Below are 19,188 nucleotides of genomic sequence, written 5' to 3' on the forward strand. Positions count from 1 at the left end.
GACAGTCAAATTTGCGTTAATCCACCAAACTTTCAAACGCATATCGTCAAGAGATTTACAAAGTCGACGAACACAATTTCTGCCAGAGCTGATAATATCTTGATTCTTACCCTGGACACGGTGAGGGGCATGCTGAAGTCCTTTCCTCCCTGCAGCCTGAAGCCCCACGGCGCTGGGCCGCTGAGGGTAACACTGTACATGTTCATAGCCTTGAGGAAGAAAGAGGAAGAGAGGAAAATGTCGAAATTTAAAAGAAAACCAGGAAAAAGGTTTCTGAAACCATTCATTCATTCCTTCCTGCTTTGTCCGAGCATCTCCGCTGCAGATTGTGTGGCTTTGTTTCCAACATTCAAAACAAAAAGCATTCAGTTCGTTTTTTAAGAGTATAAACAGTCTGAAAACTGGGGAAAGAAACCTGCTATTGCATGTCTTTACAAATTTCTTTCATTGGATTAGGTTTAATCCTAATTTCCAACAGAACGGGAAGAGCAGACCTAASCTGGGAAAAAAGAAAAGGATCCAACACCACCTTTGGTTAAATGGTCATGCAAATCTTTCCACAGAACATTTATCAACATATTTAAATGTCCCTCTGGCTTCATCGTTACAGGAAAGCCTTTAAAAAGATACAACCCTTAAATCAACGGCATCACAAAGCAGCTGCATGAAAACAGACAACTTGTAAATTCAAAACATTTTTTTGGTTTTCCTAATAAATTTTATGCAGTTTGTGCTACTTTTAAAACARTGCATGAAAACGTTTCTGAAGATTCGACTTCTGACATAAAATGACGAGTCTCTTCATGAGGTCAGCTTAAAAACCTAAAGTCTGCCTTCTGAGTTGAGCTATTTCCGTGGCTGTCACCGTGACCTGACCTCTGACCCCCCTATACGTGCACCCCCCCTACTTCAAGTCGTCGCCCCTCCACGTCCTGCCCTTCCTCAACCGTACCAGGTGCCATTGTTCTTTACCACCTACCTTATCCTCGAGGGCCGGCCCGTAGCCCAAACCTGGGAGAAAGCTAGAGAGTCAGTGAGCTGGCGCAAGCAGTTTCTCCTGCTGCTGGCAAACTTTAACACCCCCCTCCCCTCCTCTTCTGATGCTGCGTGTGACACAGGCAAGCCTTTAGCCTCTCCTCAAACCCAAGAGGCTATATAAGGAATGTAAAACTACACCAAACTATTTCAGCCCAACACCCACATGAGTCACAGGGGAGAAGGGAAGAGGAGGGGAGCTGTAGGAGGACGGAGAGAGGAGTAACGTCAACTACACCGAAATTCTGGCAAAGGCCCACAAACTTTAGACTCTGCGGGCTTTTTTTTTTTCCTTTTTTTTTTTGAGTGAACCCCAGAACCAGCAGGCACAGCTGACGTAAAGCATCTGAAAGTTTAGACTCTTTCTAGACGGATGCAACAAACCAAACCAGCAATTATGTTTTGAACATTTTATTTCTTAAAATGAAAGGCCTCGTGCTTCTTGAAGAAATGTTTATCGCCCACTGCTTTTCAGAGTTTCAAACTAAAATCAGCTTGTGTTGAGAAATGACAGACGAGTGGACGTTTTGATGGAAGCTTGAAAACAAAAACGTTCTGCACGTTATCAAGCTCAGAGTACATGTTGTGAATGACACTTATCTACTACCACATCAAAATTTAGCACAATATTTGTGGAACTGACACTKAATAATTGATATTTGGGGGTTTCGATAAAATATGTACAGTAATTTATTAGATATTTTGCTAACAGATAGAGCTAAAGCAGGGGTAGACATAAGGAAATTTTTCAGGTTGTCCAGCGGACAACCTGTTGACAAAACCTGGTTGTCCGCAAAACATTCTGGTTGTCCAAAAGAATCAAGAAAAATGTAATTTAACAAGTATTGTTCTGTAGACGATGTTTATTATATATAATTGTTCTCAGTCAGCCAGGTTGACAGGAGCTGCATGAATAAAATTTCATCATTCTCTTCTTTAGAGTTCAACATTCATAAGCTTCTTTCTGCTCATAGGTCAAACATTTTCACCTAAATAAGTGTATACTGTGTACATYACCTTATTAAAAGTTACAGTTTAGTGTTCAGTTCTGTTTTACCAAGGTTTTTCACCCGTTCATTTTTACAATGACGAACACCCGCGGCAGAGAACTTTAATCAAGGTCTTTCTTGATTGGTTGTCCACCGGACAACCAAGGGACAGGATCTGGTTGTCCGAAACGAGAATAGGTTGTCTCGAACAACCTAAACAATGGTTATGTCTACCCCTGTAAAGTTTTAAGCAAAGCTTTTGTGTAACGGGTAACACTTGAACTATGTGTTGTGAATAATTCTCAGCTACAAATACACCAAATTTTAAGACAGTAGCTGTAAAAAATGACTGAATCACAGTCATTTCAGTGTTATCCAAGTCTTCTGTTGTTGACATATTTTAATTAATTTGTAAATGAAAAATGTTTGTGCGCTGCTATATAGATGTAAACCCCTCTAACTACAATGAACTGCTCTGGAAGCAGGAGGGGGGCGGYGCATGAAGTGCCTGATTTGGATTTAAAGGAACAGAGTCAAAATGAGTTGATRTGAGACACTTCAGAACAGAGGTGAAAGAGGGGCTTGTGGAGTTACAATAAGGAGACCAAAGCTTTGAGGCTTGACTTTTCATAGACCCCAACTGAATGAATTTAATATCCACTATAAAGTCAGTCATCTAGATGGCCATTTTGAAATTAGTTGACTCCAAATGTTAATRAGTTGTGGAGAGATGTCCAACTATTATTTCCTGAAAGTTTCATTAAAATCCAAAGGTGGTTTATGACCCAATCTGCTAACAGATTTGACTCCAAATAGTCAATGAAAAAATGTTAAGTTACTATTCTGCTCAGTCTGTTAGTGTTCAGAATATATGGACAAATCTCAGATATGAACAACACACCAAACTTTACAWTAATATGTGCAAAACTGACTGCGGAGAGCAGTTATTGTGTTGGCAAATATTTATTGGATTAACATCCATGATTACCTGCTCAATAAACAAATCCAGCAGAAAGAAAAAATAATCAATAAAGTTCTCATAGGAATCAACAAATTAGAGTTTAAATCACTGGTATTTTATATCAATATAAATAACCTAGAAGCTGTGGCAATTAATTGTCTATACAAAGATACAGAAACCCAAAACAGCAACTGCTAACACTTGTCATTACAGCACAGTGCATACTGATTATTAGGTCGTTTTAACCTGGTTATATGAACCTGGTGATAATTAAATGTCCTTTAAAGCAGTGTTTCCCAAAGTTGGGGTCGGGACCCAAAGTGGGGTCCCGAAACATCAAGGTGGGGTCCTGAAAAGATTTTCTGAATTAATTACATTTTTGCCTTAGTTGTTACAAAGGAGTGAGGTTAGTGTGTTTAGTTGACCTGATACAAATGTTTATCATCCAAAAATAGTTGGGGGCACAGGTCTCTGCTACTGTTATTTTGTGGGTCAAAAGCTGAAAAGTTTGGGAACCACTGCACTTTGGTTCCCAAAGTTGGGCTTGGGACCCAATTATGGGTCATGAAGCACCTTGGATAATCTCCAGAAATCAATTTAAAGCGTAATAAAATAATTGCTGATGTAATATTTTCCCCATAATTATTACAAAATAAGTATAAATAAGTATTTATATTTGTGTACAAGCTGTTTATTGTACACAAATATAAATACTTTTTTATATTTGTGTACAAGCTGTTTAGATTGTCAAAAAGCCTGTGTTTTTAGGGTTATTAACGAAGTTCATGTACTCAGACCAGTAATATTTGGGGTCACAAGTTTTTGCCATGAATATTTTGTGGGTCYGAAGATAAAAAGTTTGGGAACCACTGCTTTAGAGGACTTGAAGCAAATTACCCAAATCCTGTTAATTTATCATCATAATGTTCCATTATCTTTATAGAAACGTGTGTTTTGTTGTTCAAATTAATGTAAATTATCTAAGAGGACTCACGTGGAGTTAAGAGCGCAAATGGCTGACTTTTAAAAGCTTTTTAAGACGAGTGATAATTAACCATCATGCTGTGAGTCCAGAGAGGTGTAGACTTAGGAACTTCAGATAAAACTATAAAACTCCTCCTGTTTGCAAAACTGCAGCCAGTTACAACTCACGAGAGCCCGACTAAACTATAATAAAAACAGTAAWGGCACCAAAGACGCCGCGTACTAAAGCTGCGAAAATAAAACAAGTTGTTTCTTCYGGAGACAGACAGGAATGCTGTTTGAAAGTTTTAGCTTACCTCTTGTCCCTCCTTCTGTCCGCCAGACATCACGAGCCAAGTTACCAAACGATTAAAAAAATAAAGTTACTTTGTTGGGAAGCTTTTTAAACTTCTTAAAAGTTTGAGTGGAGACGACGCACAGAGCACCGTATATACCATGAGCTGCGGAGCAACAAACTCGCTCCTTGAAATTCTTCTCCGCGAGACWCGTCGCAGGCGTCGCGAGTCACGTGACCCGGAAATCAGGGGCAGGGCGAGAAGTCTCCTAGACGAACCGATGCAGAACACCGCTGACGGTCAAATATCGCTCAGTTATAAACCAACATAAAAAGGTGTTTTTAATTTACCTGTTAGTTTTGAAAAGGCTGATCAGGTTCAGCCTGTTGTGATGAATGAACAATAAGGTGGGCGTGAAAACGTGGTTGAAATGATCATAATATTATAATAGCGTTCACAACAAAATAATAAAATACTACAAAATGATTATGACGCTGAAGTTGTTTATATTAAAAATAGCACTACTCTACGAAGGCTATGTGTAGTAAACTAGTTATAAACTCGGTTATTTTCTATTTACTTCAATATAATAATGCAAATTTTAAATTATTGATGCCTCCCATATACTTGCAGAATATTATTCTGTATATTACAGTTTTTAAAGCACATGTTTGCATTACATTTTGCACAATAATACATGGTATGCTTTGATAGTGCTATTGTTCATGTCATGTTCAAGGGTGTGCTTCATGTACATGTATGTTTTAAGACTATAAATGTTTAATGGTACATTTAAAGGGTTAAAATTATTATAAACATATGTCACAACTGCCAGCATAATAAGGTTTTACAATATGACATAAATAAAGATTAAACATATTTACAATATGTTTAGACTCTAAAGTGGGTATTAAAAGCAGGGAACGTCACTGAAATATGTATTATGAATTGTGAACAGTCTCCTAAGAGTATTTTTCTTTTCTGTTTTTTCATGTTTGTTTTAATTTTTGAACTCATAGAGAAAATGGTAATATACAATATTGTGTATAACTAAGTCTTTAGACATGTGAAGTGTAGTTAAAAACCTATAAAACTTTGTAATGTCTGAAGGCTCAAACCAACAGTTAATGTTTAACTACATTATGTTAGTATTTATACTCAAGTATACTTACTGAGCAGTGGATATGGTCTTTTAAAGGATTAAATGTACATTTATGCACTTGGATTTGAAAATCATTGTTCTTCTTTGATTTRCCATTACTAAACAGGTTAAACATAAGTGTCTTCTTTTAATCTGTCCTGATGCATCTCAGTAATACAGGTAAAAAATCAAAAAGAAAAAAATTGTYTAVGTCTTCTGGACGGGTTCTTCTCTAATGAAACGTTTCGTCTCTCCTCCAAGAGACTTCTTCAGTCTGAGAGTTTCAGGCAAAATTCAGGCTTTTAAGCCCTGCCTCCATGTGACTGATACTCACATCACATGGCTATCGTTGACACCTAATTAGCACCTATTGTTAACAGGGGATGGAGTGATGCTGGCAATAGCAGCACCGTAGGGGGGGGACAACTGAAAACGGAGGCCTCCACCTCTGTTTAATGATGGACGGTGTTTTTTTTTCACAAAAATGGCTTCTTTTACTCCTCTCTCAAAGGAACGTTCCTCTCTATCAAGAATGAGAACATCCTCATCTCGGTCACTCTTTCAGAGATGAGGATGTTCTCATTCTTGATAGAGAGGAACGTTGGTTTGAGAGACAAGTAAAAGAAGCCATTTTTGTGAAGAAAGACCGTCCATCATTAAACAGAGGTGGAGYCCTCCGTTTTCAGTTGTCTCCCTCCTACAGTGCTGCTATTTATCACTCCACCCCCTGTTAACAATAGGTGTTAATTAGGTGTCAACGATAGCCATGTGATGTGAGTATCAGTCACATGGAGGCAGGGCTTAAAAGCCTGAATTTTGCCTGAAACTCTCAGACTGAAGAAGTCTCTTGGAGGAGAGACGAAAGGTTTCATTAGAGAAGAACCCGTCCAGAAGACATATAAAAAAAAAATATTTTTGCTTCTTTTAATCGTTTCATGCTAGATTCAAGATGGGCCTGCACCTGTAAAATACTGTATGTAGAGTACTAAAGGCAAAAACCACCACTTTGAGGTTAAATTTATAGTTCATATCCCCACAATGTATTTTATACCGTGACTTGTGTGTAGTTCCAAATCTGGACAGCAGATGGCGCCAAACTCCAACAAAACGCGAGCTGTAGCCTCAGGGTGCTGCCCTTGTTCCATCATATGAACAAGTGGATAAATCATGAATCACCAGTGAGGGCCTTAAAACTGAAGCCTCTATTATTTATAGCAAACGGCCTAATTTGCTCGTTCAGCTGTCCGTCGTCATTTATTTAAAAAAAAGGCAAGAAAATCTAATTTAACGCGTTATTTCTTTATTTTTTTTGTAACGTGGTTTCCCTATTGTAGGTTTTAAGGACACTCTCTGCTACCCCTCCAACCAGCTTTAAAACTTGTACTTTCTTGTGTGGGATGATGGCCAACAACGGAGTACACCAGGCCGAAGAGGACCCGGCCGCAGCTTTCCTGGCCCAGCAGGAGAATGAGATAGCCGGGATTGAGAACGACGAAGACGGGTTCGGAGCGCTGGAAGGAGCGGACGACCTGCAGCCTTCTCACCCGCACACGGTCAACTATGGTAAGTTTGGGACTCGGCTAACGTCAAGCTACAGCTAACAGGCTAACTAGCTAACACGTACCCACCGCTACTCCTACGAAATGGTTTAATTTGGCGGAAAATACTCGACTGACATACGTTAGGGGAAAAAGGTCGGCATAAGCTGAAAACATCTGGATTATGAATACAGTAGGTTCACAATGGCGACATTGCTCTTTTATTTATTAAAAACTGGTGCTAGCTTTAGCTTAGCTGACGTTAGCGTGTTAGGCTCGTTATGTTAGTTTTCCTGTCAAGATATGTCAAACCAGAAAGTATTTCACTGACACTGATAACATCTCAGATATATGCATTAACACGATGTAGCTGATATTACACCAGTTTAACATTAAATTCTGCAACTCATGATGTGGCCTGGATTGAAAATAATTCAGGGTGAATTTTCTGACGTTTTCATTAAGGTCTCACATTCACTACTGTCTACATGTTTCTACAGATGACACCAAGGAGTGTCTTTGGTAAAGTTTCTTGGAACATAGTCTGAGTCAGCGAAGGTTAAAAACTCTTAATATAGCAGCACAAGCAATATGTTMTCAAATGTCAACAGAAGTTAGTTTTACACTTGAAAATCCTGTCCTGCACAGACAGTAGTACCCAAACAGGTGCAGCTGCATTTCTGAGGAGTCGCTTCAAGCAGCAAGTCAAGTCAAATGAATAGAAACAGTCGCGTTTTAACAGATTGTGAGGAAGGTTGACTGGAAAGCTCCAACTTTACGTTTACCTTTCTGTCTTTATTTATAATGTTTGACGACTTTGAAGAAGAAGAGTCCGCCACCATGAATGGAGACTTATTTCAGGTGAGTTRAACTCTGTCTTTCATATTTAAAACCCTCTCGTCTGTATAAATGTTAGGTTAATTTTGTCTTAAATGTTCTGTTTTGTTGTAAACCAGACTAAGATCATGAAAAGTGGTTGGTTTACAGCCGAGCTCCTGCTGTTTACAATGAAGTTTCTGTTTTCTTTTAAAGGAGTCTAATGGGCCGACGGATAGCTATGCAGCCATCGCCCAGGTGGATATTCAGAGGCAAGAGCCGGAAAGTTTACGCAAGTGGAGGGAGGAGCAGAAGACGCGCCTTGAAGCATTAGGTATTGTGAATTCCTGTGTTTTGTGTTTAGCCATTTTGGTGGGAACTCTTATAATTACGTGRCGTTTTCTGTTGTTGCACCAAAAARAAGACTCGGCTTCCAAGGCTGCAGAGGCGCAGTGGAGGGAGAAAGCCAAGAAGGAGCTGGAGGARTGGCATGTGCACCAGAACGAGGCCATGGAGAAGAACAAGGCCAACAACAGGTGAGACACGGACATGTTTCACGTTAACATGCAAASAAGTTATTCTGTTTCATAACTTTTAAAGCGATAAAGCTCATTTTAAGTAGGGTTTTGTCTAAATAGCTCTTTAAACATCCTCAATTTGGAGGAACAGTTTAGTCTGACTGAAATGGCAAGCTAACGGCTAATCTGAGTGGGGCAAACAAACAGTAGATTTTTTTTTTTACATTTTAGAAGCAATTCAGAATCCTTCCAGTCTGCATAGCGATGCATCTAAAAGTAGATTATCAGCCCCAATATGGTGGTAAAATAACTGCTAATTTGTGCACACAAATATCCACAGCAGCACCTAGCAGTAACACTTCCAGTGCAGCAGTGGGCTCTTGCAGCAGAAGCCAAACTAAGTCTGTAAAATCTACTTTGGTTTTGTCTTCATTCAAACTAGCCACTAGCTCATCAATCCAGACAGAATTAGTCTTATCTAAAATAAGCTGTGCAAAGAGCCATCTTTAACAGGTAAGCTATTCATTGTTTGTATTCTTTTCACAGAACTTTAAAAAGTCTGAACTTCCCCTTTTTCTTAACATAAAATTCAATAGTATTCAGTTTTGTTTTTTATTTTACTCCAGTGTTGTATTCACAGACACTATCAGGTCAGACAAAATTAGTGAGATCACAAACACATTGTGAATGTTTTGTTTTTCCACAAAGACTCAAAGCATTTATGCCAGGGGCWGTTCCAGGGGCGGGGCCACAGGGCCATTGGCCCCAGCTGAAATCTGAWTGGCCCCCTGAGGWGCCCCTGTCCTGTCACTCATCTGTTCTTTACCTGAGAGTGATGATGGTGGATGCAGTTCCATGTTCAAACACTAGAGGCGCTAATGAGTCAAATAGTAAAGTCCAGAATAGTGGAGATTTAACACTACAGAATCAAGATTACAGAATTCTTCTCTTCTTAAGAAAATTGGAACAATCCTGCGCTGCAGAAGAAATCTTTAAACTGACAAATGATGGCTGGATTTTCTCACGTGTGTTGGAGAATATTTTATCTATGTACAGTAACATGTTTGAAAAACTGCTAAGGACAATTTACTGTGCAAGCTTTTTTTGGTACCACTTTACGCTCCCTATAGGTTATTAATTCATCTGTAAACACTTTATAAATCATTAATAAATGTTTATTATGCAATAATTAAGGATGAGAAAGAGACAAAACTGCCCAGTTTCTTACCATGTAATGAGACAAATCTGTTCACTTACATATTACATCTAAAGGTGCTTATTAAACATTTTACACTAGGTTACTACATTGTAAGAACAATAACGATAACAAACACATGTTTTAACATATTAATATTGTACTGTATTACTGCATTATAAATATTCACCACTGTCAAAGGGAGACTTATCGTAAAGTGTAATACAGTACACTAATGACAAATAAACATTTATAAATGCCAAAAGTTAGACTTTAATGTAAAATATCTTCATTTTTAAAACTTAGTGTTGATTATCAATATTTTAAACTATTTCTCAAACATGTAACTACTGTCAACGATGATGATGTATGAAAAAGTAACAAAAAAAATAAAAACACACCAAAGAATCCCACCCCATCCAAAATAGTGTACAGTTTTACTCTTTACAATAAAGATCCCTTTTAATATTTGTGAATATTTATAATGCATTAATACAGTACAGTCTTATATGCTAAAATATGTTTCCTAATCATTATTGTGCTCACAAGATAGAAAACTTGGCCCTTCTATGAAAATTGTGGCCACAAGATGGCCCCTTACTCAGAAAAATCCTAGATCTGCCACTAATTTATGCTAAAATGACCAGATCAAGGTAACCACATTAGCTCATAACTTGAAAGATGATCATCCAGTGTTTATTTGACTTGTTTTTCATCATGTGTAKAAATGTGCCTCAGCCTCTCCCTTTATTCTCCACCGAGCTAACCGGCTCTTCTTTCACACTCCCCAACAGACTCTGTCCAAGCCTGGCACGGTATCACTCTGCATCTGCAGCTTTGGTGTTTTCTTTGTTTTTCAGAGCACTGACAACTAATCCTCTGATGAGATTATTAATCTGGACGTGGGAGTTTAGGGTCAGATGCCTGAGGAAAATGGAGACGGGGAGCTTGCTAGACCGAATCCAAAACAAATTTCATCCAAACTGTGTCTCAGCACTAGAATATGTCCGATGGGCCTGCGTGGTTCCAGCTGAGTTAGAGAACAGGACTTCACCTCRGCCTCATCACAGCTGTCTCTCCTAAAAGACTAACCTTGCACTGCTTGATGTTTGACGCTGAAACTGTTCTCTTTTTTTTTCTGCTTTCTTGCCTTGGAACTAGGATTGCTGACAAGGCTTTCTACAAACAGCCCAACTCTGATGTTATAGGCTTTGTGTACGTTTTAGAGTTCTTGTACAGTTTTTATTCTTACCCTTTTCATAATTCAGCACTTCCTCTTAATGCATGCCTCCCCCAACCTAAACATTTTGCTGTTGAGAGTCTGATTTATTATGATTGCTGCGTGTTTCTAAAGTTACCTTACKAAATCTAAAATGTGTTTCAAATATATGCATGAATGTACTTTTGTATTTCACGTACAGGTGCATTTTGTGCTTGAGCATCTTGTTTTTCTGCCTCCAAACCTCTTAAGATACCCTGACTCCAGTTTTCTTACTCCTCCCCCCCGCCTGCAGAGCGTCTGAGGAGGCGTTCCTGGCGGAAACGGACGGCGACAGCGCCGGGACCGAATGGGAACGAGTAGCTCGCCTCTGTGACTTCAATCCAAAGACCAGCAAGCAGGCGAAGGATGTCTCTCGAATGCGCTCGGTCCTCATCTCTCTAAAACAGACGCCTCTAGCTCGCTAGACACTTCGCTCCGAAGGAGTTTTCCTCTTGTAACATTGCCTTTTTTTTTTTTTTTTTACACATTGCATCAGATTTGTATGCCCTTTGCCGTGAAGTTTCTGGTATGTAAAACCTTTTTAGAAATTAATTTCCTTTATGGATTCCAGTTTATTAAGGTTATGTACCTAACCCGATGCTCCTGTAAGAAAACTGGTTTCCTGTTACATCCTTTAGCTGCGTAGCTGTATTACCACTTATATACTGAAGAAAATATTGTTACTTTAGTTAAATATTTTAACTTGTAAATTTTTATTTTATTTTAACATTAATGTATACCAATATTTTTAATTGCCAAGTTTCTATTTGTTTTATAAATCACCATTTAGATCCAACACTACCTGCAGATTGTATCTAAAACCATGTTCATCTTTAGTGTGTGATTTCACTAATTCACAAACTTTAAGTAGCAACAGGTTTGTCTTTCATAAGCTTTGTGGCCTTTCTCACTTCACTTTGAGCATCAAGCCAGATGTTTGGGGTTTTTATTTTCAATTGGGTAAAATCTCAAAGACTTCGATTGTCTGAATTTGGAAACCAGAATTTACGTCATCATGCCCGTGCATTAACACATTTTAGAAATGTTTCTTTAGATTGCAGTGTCAGCGGTAATGTCTGCATATTGTTCACAAGTTGCCTCTTTTGGACATAATGAATAAAAACAATGAATGTTCCAAAGGGAGCTGGAAATTATTAATAATTTTAAAAAAACAGTGAAGTTTGATTAGAATTGAGAATTTACCTGTAATATTCCCTCCTGCTGAGCTTGTTGCCATTTAATAAACCCTGAAAAGAATCATTTGAATAAAATAACGTGTGGTCGTGTCTCTTTTACACCATGTCACGGTTTCAAATCACTGAGAACTGATCCCAGCCTTTTTAATGCTCCTTCAATTTACAGAGTTTCTCATGAAAACATTACATTAAGGAGTACGTTTGGCCTAAAGACAGAGGAGTAAGGTTGCATCTTAGACATGGCCTCAGGTTTATAGATGTTATACAAGATAAAGGTAACTCCAGTTTGTACATTTGAGTCAACAGTACTTTGRTGTTTAATGCAGCAAAACACTTAATCACCATGAGCAGTTCAAGCTTTTCAACCAGTAATGTATTTAAATTATGTTGAAAACAAAACACATGATGGATCATATTGTACTACAGCAGATCTGGTCTGATTCCAGGCTGAAGAGCTCGGACTTCACTGCTTGGCTTTGTAAGCTGAAACAAAAACACCGGCGATGATGGCTATAACGGTGAAGCCTTGAGCCAAGATACGGCCCCGCATCAACAGCTGGGACTGTCTGGTTTTTCCTTGATGGAAGGCACGGAGACCGAACATCAACATCCCTACTGTTCCCAAACAACCTGAGGAACAAAAAGACAAATCGTACAAACCATTAGATGTGCCGAACGGCAGACACTGGCTTGTCATTCAGACAGGGAGACAGAGGCCTAATGAAAGGTTAAAACACTGACTKTCCATCATATGAAAAATAAATCCATGAAAGGTACAGATATGACATCATGTGACAAACATCTGAAAGGAAAATTATGCATTTATTAGAGGTGAAAGAAGTCCAACCTCTAGAAGTTTTTAAGGAAATGATGAGGGCTGCAACATTGATCGTCACAACAGCCTGTGGAAAACATTTAAGACTGCTGCCAACCTTCCCAGAAAATCACCCCAAGGTCAGACTGTGTAATGCACAGAGAAATTGCAGACTAAAGAAGGTAGAAAGTGAAAGCCTCTTCTTTCTAAAAAAAAAAAAAAAAAGAACATGGCTGCTTGAATAAACCTGAAGACTAAATGAACAGTGTCTTGGAGGGATGAGACCAAAGTACAGATGTTTAACTGAACAGCTGGATAAACTAGGTGGACTTTATTTTCCTCTAACTGTAAAGGTGTATTTGTTGAAGGGGCAATCTTTTAATTTAGTTTCAAAATAGAATCAATATTTTTTTTAAAAATTGCCACCTTTATCTGAGCAGAAGCTAAAAGGTATTTGAGTTTTCGCTAACACTATCAAGCCTGTCCTTTTTAAATCAAGGGCATAAAAAATGTAAAGTCATGCTTACGAGCATCTTGGAAAATCCAGGTTTATTCCCCCACAATAAGCACTAAATATACTGCTTAACTTCCTAACAGCTAACATTAATAAGTGAATTTCAGTTAATTATTGTCCAAACTAGCAGCGGGAAACACAGCTAAGAAAATACACTTGAAAAAGAAACAGTTTCTCTGAAAACCGTGAGCTGTTTTTAGTCAGCTGCTGTCTTCGACACAAACCACTGAACTCTCATATTAAAGCATCAATAAATGTTTTTAAGTGCGTCAGAGAGGTGACCTCACTCTTGACTTGTGTAACTTCCATCATCTGCTGCAGCAGGGACTTCCGGTTTGTTTAACTCACCTATCGGGACGAATGGGTTCTCCTTGGATTTCCGAATAAATTTCTCCTTAAAACCCTCATCTTTGGGTCTCTCAGATGGCCTGAAGCCCTCGATGACAGGGGGCTGAGATATATCGAAAGGCACAGCTCCTGAGTCCGACAGCGAATGTTTGGACTGTCCAGGTGCCCCTGGTGGTGTCCCAGCAGCCATGTTGAAACGGGAGTCCACCTTCCGGTTGTACTTTTCAAAATAAAAGTTTGATTTCTTCTTGTCTGATGTCTATGGTCTGGAGTAAAATAAGTAAAAATTGTTTTGTTCGTTTACACTCCTGATCAAAATCTTAAGACCAGTCAAAAAAGTGCAAGAATTTGCATTTTGCACTATTGGATCTTAAGAAGGTTCTAAGTAGAGCTTCACAATGTTAAAAGAAGAAATCAGTGCAAGAGACAAGAACTTTTGAGCAGGGAATTTTCTGAAAACTGCATTTACACTCAAACATGATTTTTTTCAGCTGATCAAAAGTTTAAGACCATAGCTCAAAACAAACCTGAAAACCCCCCAAAAAAGAAGTGTCAAAAAAAGGACTCAGTAATGAGTAGCTCCACCATTCTTGTTGATGACTTCAAACAATGGTTTAGGCATGCTTGATGCCAGTGTTTCCAGGAGGCTAGTGGGAACGTTGCTCCAAGTGTTGAAGATGGCTTCACGAAGGGCATCCACTGTCTGGAACTGATGTCCATTTTTGTAAACTTCCCTTGCCATTCATCCCCAAATGTTCTCAGTTGGGTTTAGATCCGGGGAACATGCAGGATGGTCCAAAAGAGTGATGTTATTCTCTTGGAAGAACTCCTTTGTCAGGCGGGCATTGTGAACTGCAGCATTGTCCTGTTGAAAAACCCGATCATTACCACACAGACGAGGCCCTCAGTCATGAGGGATGCCTGCTGCAACATCTCCACATAGCCAGCTGCTGTTTGACGTCCCTGCACAACCTGAAGCTCCATTGTTCCATTGAAGGAAAACACACCCCAAATCATGATGGCGCCCCCACCACTGTGCCGTGTAGAAAACATCTCAGGTGGGATCTCCTTGTCATGCCAGTAACGTTGGAAGCCATCAGGACCATCAAGGTTAAATTTTTTCTCATCAGAGAAGACAACTTTCTTCCACCTTTCAATGTCCCATGTTTGGTGCACCCTTGCAAAGTCCAAACGGGCAATTTTGTGGCGTTGAAGAAGGCCTTTGAAGACGTTTTTTGTTTCTGAAACCCTTCTCTCACAGATGCCGTCTGATGGTTATTGGGCTGCAGTCAGCACCAGTAATGGCCTTAATTTGGGTAGAGGATCGTCCCGTGTCTTGACGGACAGCCAATCGGATCCTGCGGCTCAGAGCTGGTGAAATTTTTTTGGGTCTACCACTTGACTTTTTTGTTCCATAACCCTCAGGATCATTTAAAAAATGCAAAATGACTGTCTTACTGCGTCCAACTTCAGCAGCGATGGCACATTATGAGAGGCCTTGCTTATGTAGCTCAACAATCCTACCATGTTCAAAGTCAGTGAGCTTTTTTACTTTTGCCATCAGGTCTTGACAGTGTAAAGACTTGACAGAAAATGACATGGAATCCAGATTTTTGCACAGCTTTTGGCTTTTAAAGACTATGGTCTTAAACTTTTGATCAGCTGAAAAAAATCATGTTTGAGTTTAAATGCAGTTTTCAGACAATTCCCTACTCAAAAGATCTTGTCTCTTGCACAGATTTTTTCTTTTAACATTGTGAAGCTCTACTTACAACCTTCTTAAGATCCAATAGTGCAAAATGCAAATTCTTGCACTTTTTTGACTGGTCTTAAGATTTTGATCAGGAGTGTATAACTGACTCTTAAGTACAGTACTACTTGCAGTACAACAGTGTTCTTTACCTCACCGTTTCAATTTCTAATATTAAATGTTAAATCTTTGTTTAGTACTGAATGTGAACAACAGAATTAGGTAGGGTCTAGGACCCTTTGGCTAGAGCTACTTCCAGAATCTACAAACATTTCTTAAACACACAAATTATAGTATTTCTAGTCACATAGAGCGCAGCTGAGCTTAGCTTTAATGCACCTCTTTTGGAATTTGTAAAAAATAAAAATAAAATGGAAAAAAAACATTTGTAAAATAGATATTCATTTCAAACAAAACTATTTTGCAGCCCTCTAAACACTGGGGTCCTAGACTTCTGCCCTGGTAGGCTCCTTGGAAAGCCCAGCCCTAAGTGGTGAGAAGAAAATAAGTGCAGAGCATTAAAAATTACTTATTAGCTATTACCTTAAAATGTATTTGTTTTTGTCTTATTTCAGACCATAGGTGTAAATATGAACACTCAAACGAAAAAAAAAAGCTAGTATTTTGAGCAGGTGAAAGAAGTATGGTAGCTTTTATAAAAAAGGAAAAAAGTTTAGAAAGAAATGAAAAATATGTCAAGAGAAAAGATTCATAAAGGAACACTCATACTTTTCAATCTTTTTATTGAATATTAAGGTAAATATTTCACATTAATACAGGCTACATAAAGTAGAGCCACTATACGACATGAAATTTACTCTCATTAACCCTTTTTAGTATGTAAACAATTATACATGTATTTACCACTCTAAAAGGTTCTGATTTCTCTTTAGGTAATCATCATCATCATCATCATCTTTATCTAGTTCTGGGCCAAGTTTAAATAGCTACTTCATGTTGAGCCCCCCTTGCAGCCCAAGAACGATGTATGTGGGTTTAAGTCAAAAATCGCTAAACTACGCAGAGAATAGATCTTGTTGAACAGGTGAACGCGCATGTTTGTTTGCATCATCAGGACACAGAAATCAGCTCTAGTCCCCTCCCCTCCTTTTCTTGTCTGAGATAGGCACATCAAAGAATGGCGTCAGGGAACTTCTAATTATTCGACCTCTGCTCTCCACCTTTAGGTCGCTAAAGTTATCTTGTACTTTTTCTTTACTTTGTCTCATTCGGTCATATTCTTCAGTTGGTATTACTGTGGATCATGCTGTGTGTGTGTGTGTAAGTGCTGCAGACGCCGTCTAGTTGACGTGGTTCAGATGCACGTTGCCCACATGAGGTGCCCAGGTGCCAGGCCAAACCTGAAGGAAACACAGTACGTTCAATATTTTATCCGTTAAAAGGCTGCAGTTAACGCCTGTTAAAAGAAACATCTAACCTGCTGCTGTGGGTCAGAGCTATCTGCATTGTTTGGGACCACTTTGATGATTGAGCTCCATGCAGGGTCACCTGCYTGCAAACCATTGTACATCGGACCCCCCGGGCCTTCCGCCATCGGGGGGTGAGGTGTCAGCATGGTTCCTCCGTACATTGACATAGGCATCCCCTAAACAGACAGGAAACAGGTGGCGTGTTGGTACGACTTGAAAGAAACAGAGCAAAAACAACTCGGTTACGTGTTTCTGTTACCTTCTGGAAGTCCATGTAATTGTTGGGCAAATGCTGAGGCTGGTGGTAGTTGTTAGCAGGGTTTGCAATGCCAGTGTCGTCCTGCTCCATTGGCTGGTGCTGAGAGAAGGCTGACTGCTCTGCCTGCATGTGTGGGTGCATCATGTGGCTGCTCAGCAGCGGCTGGGACCAACCAGACATGGCCTCTGCTCCAAAATCAAACACTTACATTAACTGCTTTGTGGTTTAACTGCGTATTCTAAACTTGGAAAATAAATGTGCCCTTACCCGAGGCACTCCCGACTCCAAACGACCAAATTCCCCCCTGTCCAACGGGCGCCGTGTAGCTGGTTGTGAGCAGAGGAGGATTGACTGAACCCGTCTGCCTGATTCTGGCCAACCGCTCTGTGCCGATAGGTTGGGGAACCTTCCGGTCCTGCTGCGAGGAACTGCCTGGTTTGGCTTGAGGAGGAGGGGCCACAGCTGAGGTGGATAAGGCAGAGGAGGACACTGTGGGAGGCGGAGGGACAGGGGTTTCACCTGGTGAAAAAAAAAGTTTTTAAACCACACCAGAAGAAATTATTCAGCTGCGTAAAATTACAATATATGCTCCAAAGACACAAAAAATAAGCTTGGGATTGAAAATGTTAAATGGAATTTTTAATGTTAATTCTTAGGACCAGACATGAGTTGGTGTTTGATTACAGGGAATGACTATTAAAAAGTCACGGCGTAAAACCTCCAAATTTTCCCGTCTTACTGTTCCTATGGTTTAAACACGTAAAGATAACAAGACTGACTGCATTTATTGTTTCCCCCTCTGTGACCGGACTTGTTACTCTGAGTTGTGTACGGTAGCTAAAGAGTGAATTCTTGTTAATGTTTATGCTCATTCAAAAATATATATAAAAACACTCAGTTTTACGTTTTAGCTCCTGGATAACCCAGTCAGTCATGGCTCATCTACCASAGAACCATCACCTGTCTTTCTTTTAGAGGTAAGATTTGCAGTGTGAAATATACAGCCTCCTTCAATTTGCCACTTGTGCATCTGATAAGTAACTAAAACAGCTTTTTCCTTTTATTTATTAATGTTTTTCTTAAAGGGAAACATCTTTTTCTAAAGATACCAGACTGAACTGTTGACCAAATATAAAACAACTCTTAAAAAAGAAAACTTTTCCTCCCCAGGTGAACACAATATGCTTATTTGAAGAATTTCTTTGTGCCACTAAATAAGATGCTCATTGTGAATAATACCCATAATATCCTCTATAATTTGTTGAAAAATGTCCCATTTAAAAACTTCTGAGACTAAAGGAGTCTCGGTACTTGTGATTAAATATAAATCATTCTACATAAAAACATGATAATCTTTAATTTGTTTAAAAATTGTTCTGAGTACAGGAACAAAGCGGACATCAGAACCTAAATGTCTATAAATATAATTAGCATTATACTAATATAGTTTTAATATAATAATTAAGCAATATGTGTTATTTCGGCAGCAGCAGTAATAATAGTATTCGCATTTCTGTTTCTAAGCCAAAGCAAACAATTTATGTTTAATATTTTGTTTAAACTATCTAATACTGTGAAACTGTTACAATACTACACCATGCCCATTTAAAACATAAAAAACTGAGTATTTACCTGACGTGGATGCACTCCATGGGTGAGGGGAAAAGTGCTGTCTGCTGAACGACGGCGCGCCAACCCCCGCATGACTGTGCAGGTAGACAGGACTGCCAGGGATACTGGGAGCATAGCTGGTCAAAGCTGTGGAAACACACAGTAAAGCAGCTCAGTATGAAGTGAAACTGTGCCAGAAAGAAACCTCTTTAGACTAAAAAATAATCATTCAAATATAAAACATGATGATGAGAATGATAGAATGATGTCATGTATATAAATGAATAGAAATTAGTTATACCAATGGGGCTGTTGACGATCCTCTGAGAGTTAGAACGGTAGCCGGGGGCTTTGGAGTTGTCTGAAGGAGGTGGCATCATATTCTCCATCTGTCCCATGTTCATATAGGCTGGTGGGGCAGAGTATGACTGATCTGGAGGAGATCGTGCAGGCAAATGGCATGCACCCCACACCTGATTGTTTCCCACCTGTCAGTAAAACAAATTTTAATGGGTGAGTTTTATTGTTGTTTGTGGAAAAAAAGGGATATATA

At 39.2% G+C, this 19,188-nt stretch overlaps 4 protein-coding genes across 16 annotated transcripts in view; 1 reads left to right on the forward strand and 3 right to left on the reverse strand.

Moving 5' to 3' along the window:
* pdlim7 (PDZ and LIM domain 7) overlaps positions 1-4,436 on the reverse strand; it is a 39,676-nt gene extending 35,240 nt beyond the window's left edge. The window contains exons 1-2 of one of the 2 annotated variants that reach the window (XM_014006105.1): positions 4,266-4,436; positions 111-209 (exon numbers count right to left, since the gene is read on the reverse strand). In XM_014006105.1, coding sequence (XP_013861559.1) covers positions 111-209; positions 4,266-4,295 — 129 coding nt within the window. In that variant the 5' untranslated portion in view covers positions 4,296-4,436. Of the gene's footprint in view, positions 1-110; positions 210-979; positions 1,112-4,265 lie in introns of those variants that run through there. The other variant, XM_014006106.1, reaches the window with a different exon arrangement.
* A 2,063-nt stretch (positions 4,437-6,499) lies between these two features.
* Positions 6,500-11,984, forward strand: cltb (clathrin, light chain B). 5 transcript variants are annotated; one of them, XM_014006107.1, is made up of 7 exons: positions 6,514-6,654; positions 6,720-6,948; positions 7,747-7,784; positions 7,956-8,073; positions 8,164-8,275; positions 10,614-10,667; positions 10,967-11,984. In XM_014006107.1, exons 2-7 carry the CDS (start codon positions 6,783-6,785, stop codon positions 11,136-11,138), a joined length of 660 nt encoding a protein of 219 aa, XP_013861561.1. In that variant the 5' UTR covers positions 6,514-6,654; positions 6,720-6,782; the 3' UTR covers positions 11,139-11,984. The 5 variants fall into 5 exon arrangements, with proteins under 5 accessions (XP_013861562.1, XP_013861563.1, XP_013861561.1 ...); XM_014006109.1 differs by having other exon boundaries at positions 6,509-6,948; positions 7,959-8,073; XM_014006110.1 differs by lacking the exon at positions 10,614-10,667 and adding an exon at positions 10,247-10,267 and having other exon boundaries at positions 6,515-6,948.
* Positions 11,985-12,035: 51 nt separating this feature from the next.
* higd2a (HIG1 hypoxia inducible domain family, member 2A) lies at positions 12,036-13,792 on the reverse strand. The gene is made up of 2 exons (XM_014006113.1): positions 13,586-13,792; positions 12,036-12,539 (listed from the first exon to the last, which is right to left on the reverse strand). Exons 1-2 carry the CDS (start codon positions 13,773-13,775, stop codon positions 12,373-12,375), a joined length of 357 nt encoding a protein of 118 aa, XP_013861567.1. The 5' UTR covers positions 13,776-13,792; the 3' UTR covers positions 12,036-12,372.
* A 2,269-nt stretch (positions 13,793-16,061) lies between these two features.
* The window catches only part of ankhd1 (ankyrin repeat and KH domain containing 1), a 41,597-nt gene continuing 38,470 nt past the window's right edge, over positions 16,062-19,188 (reverse strand). For 6 of the 8 annotated variants that reach the window (XM_014006121.1, XM_014006120.1, XM_014006119.1 and 3 more), the window contains exons 35-40: positions 18,937-19,123; positions 18,657-18,782; positions 17,292-17,543; positions 17,025-17,212; positions 16,774-16,941; positions 16,062-16,696 (exon numbers count right to left, since the gene is read on the reverse strand). In XM_014006121.1, coding sequence (XP_013861575.1) covers positions 16,637-16,696; positions 16,774-16,941; positions 17,025-17,212; positions 17,292-17,543; positions 18,657-18,782; positions 18,937-19,123 — 981 coding nt within the window. In that variant the 3' untranslated portion in view covers positions 16,062-16,636. The remainder of the gene's footprint in view (positions 16,697-16,773; positions 16,942-17,024; positions 17,213-17,291; positions 17,544-18,656; positions 18,783-18,936; positions 19,124-19,188) is intronic. The other 2 variants (XM_014006122.1, XM_014006115.1) reach the window with 1 other exon arrangement.

Source organism: Austrofundulus limnaeus, unplaced genomic scaffold (assembly GCF_001266775.1).
Source record: "Austrofundulus limnaeus strain Quisiro unplaced genomic scaffold, Austrofundulus_limnaeus-1.0 Scaffold34, whole genome shotgun sequence".
Lineage (NCBI taxonomy): Eukaryota > Metazoa > Chordata > Actinopteri > Cyprinodontiformes > Rivulidae > Austrofundulus > Austrofundulus limnaeus.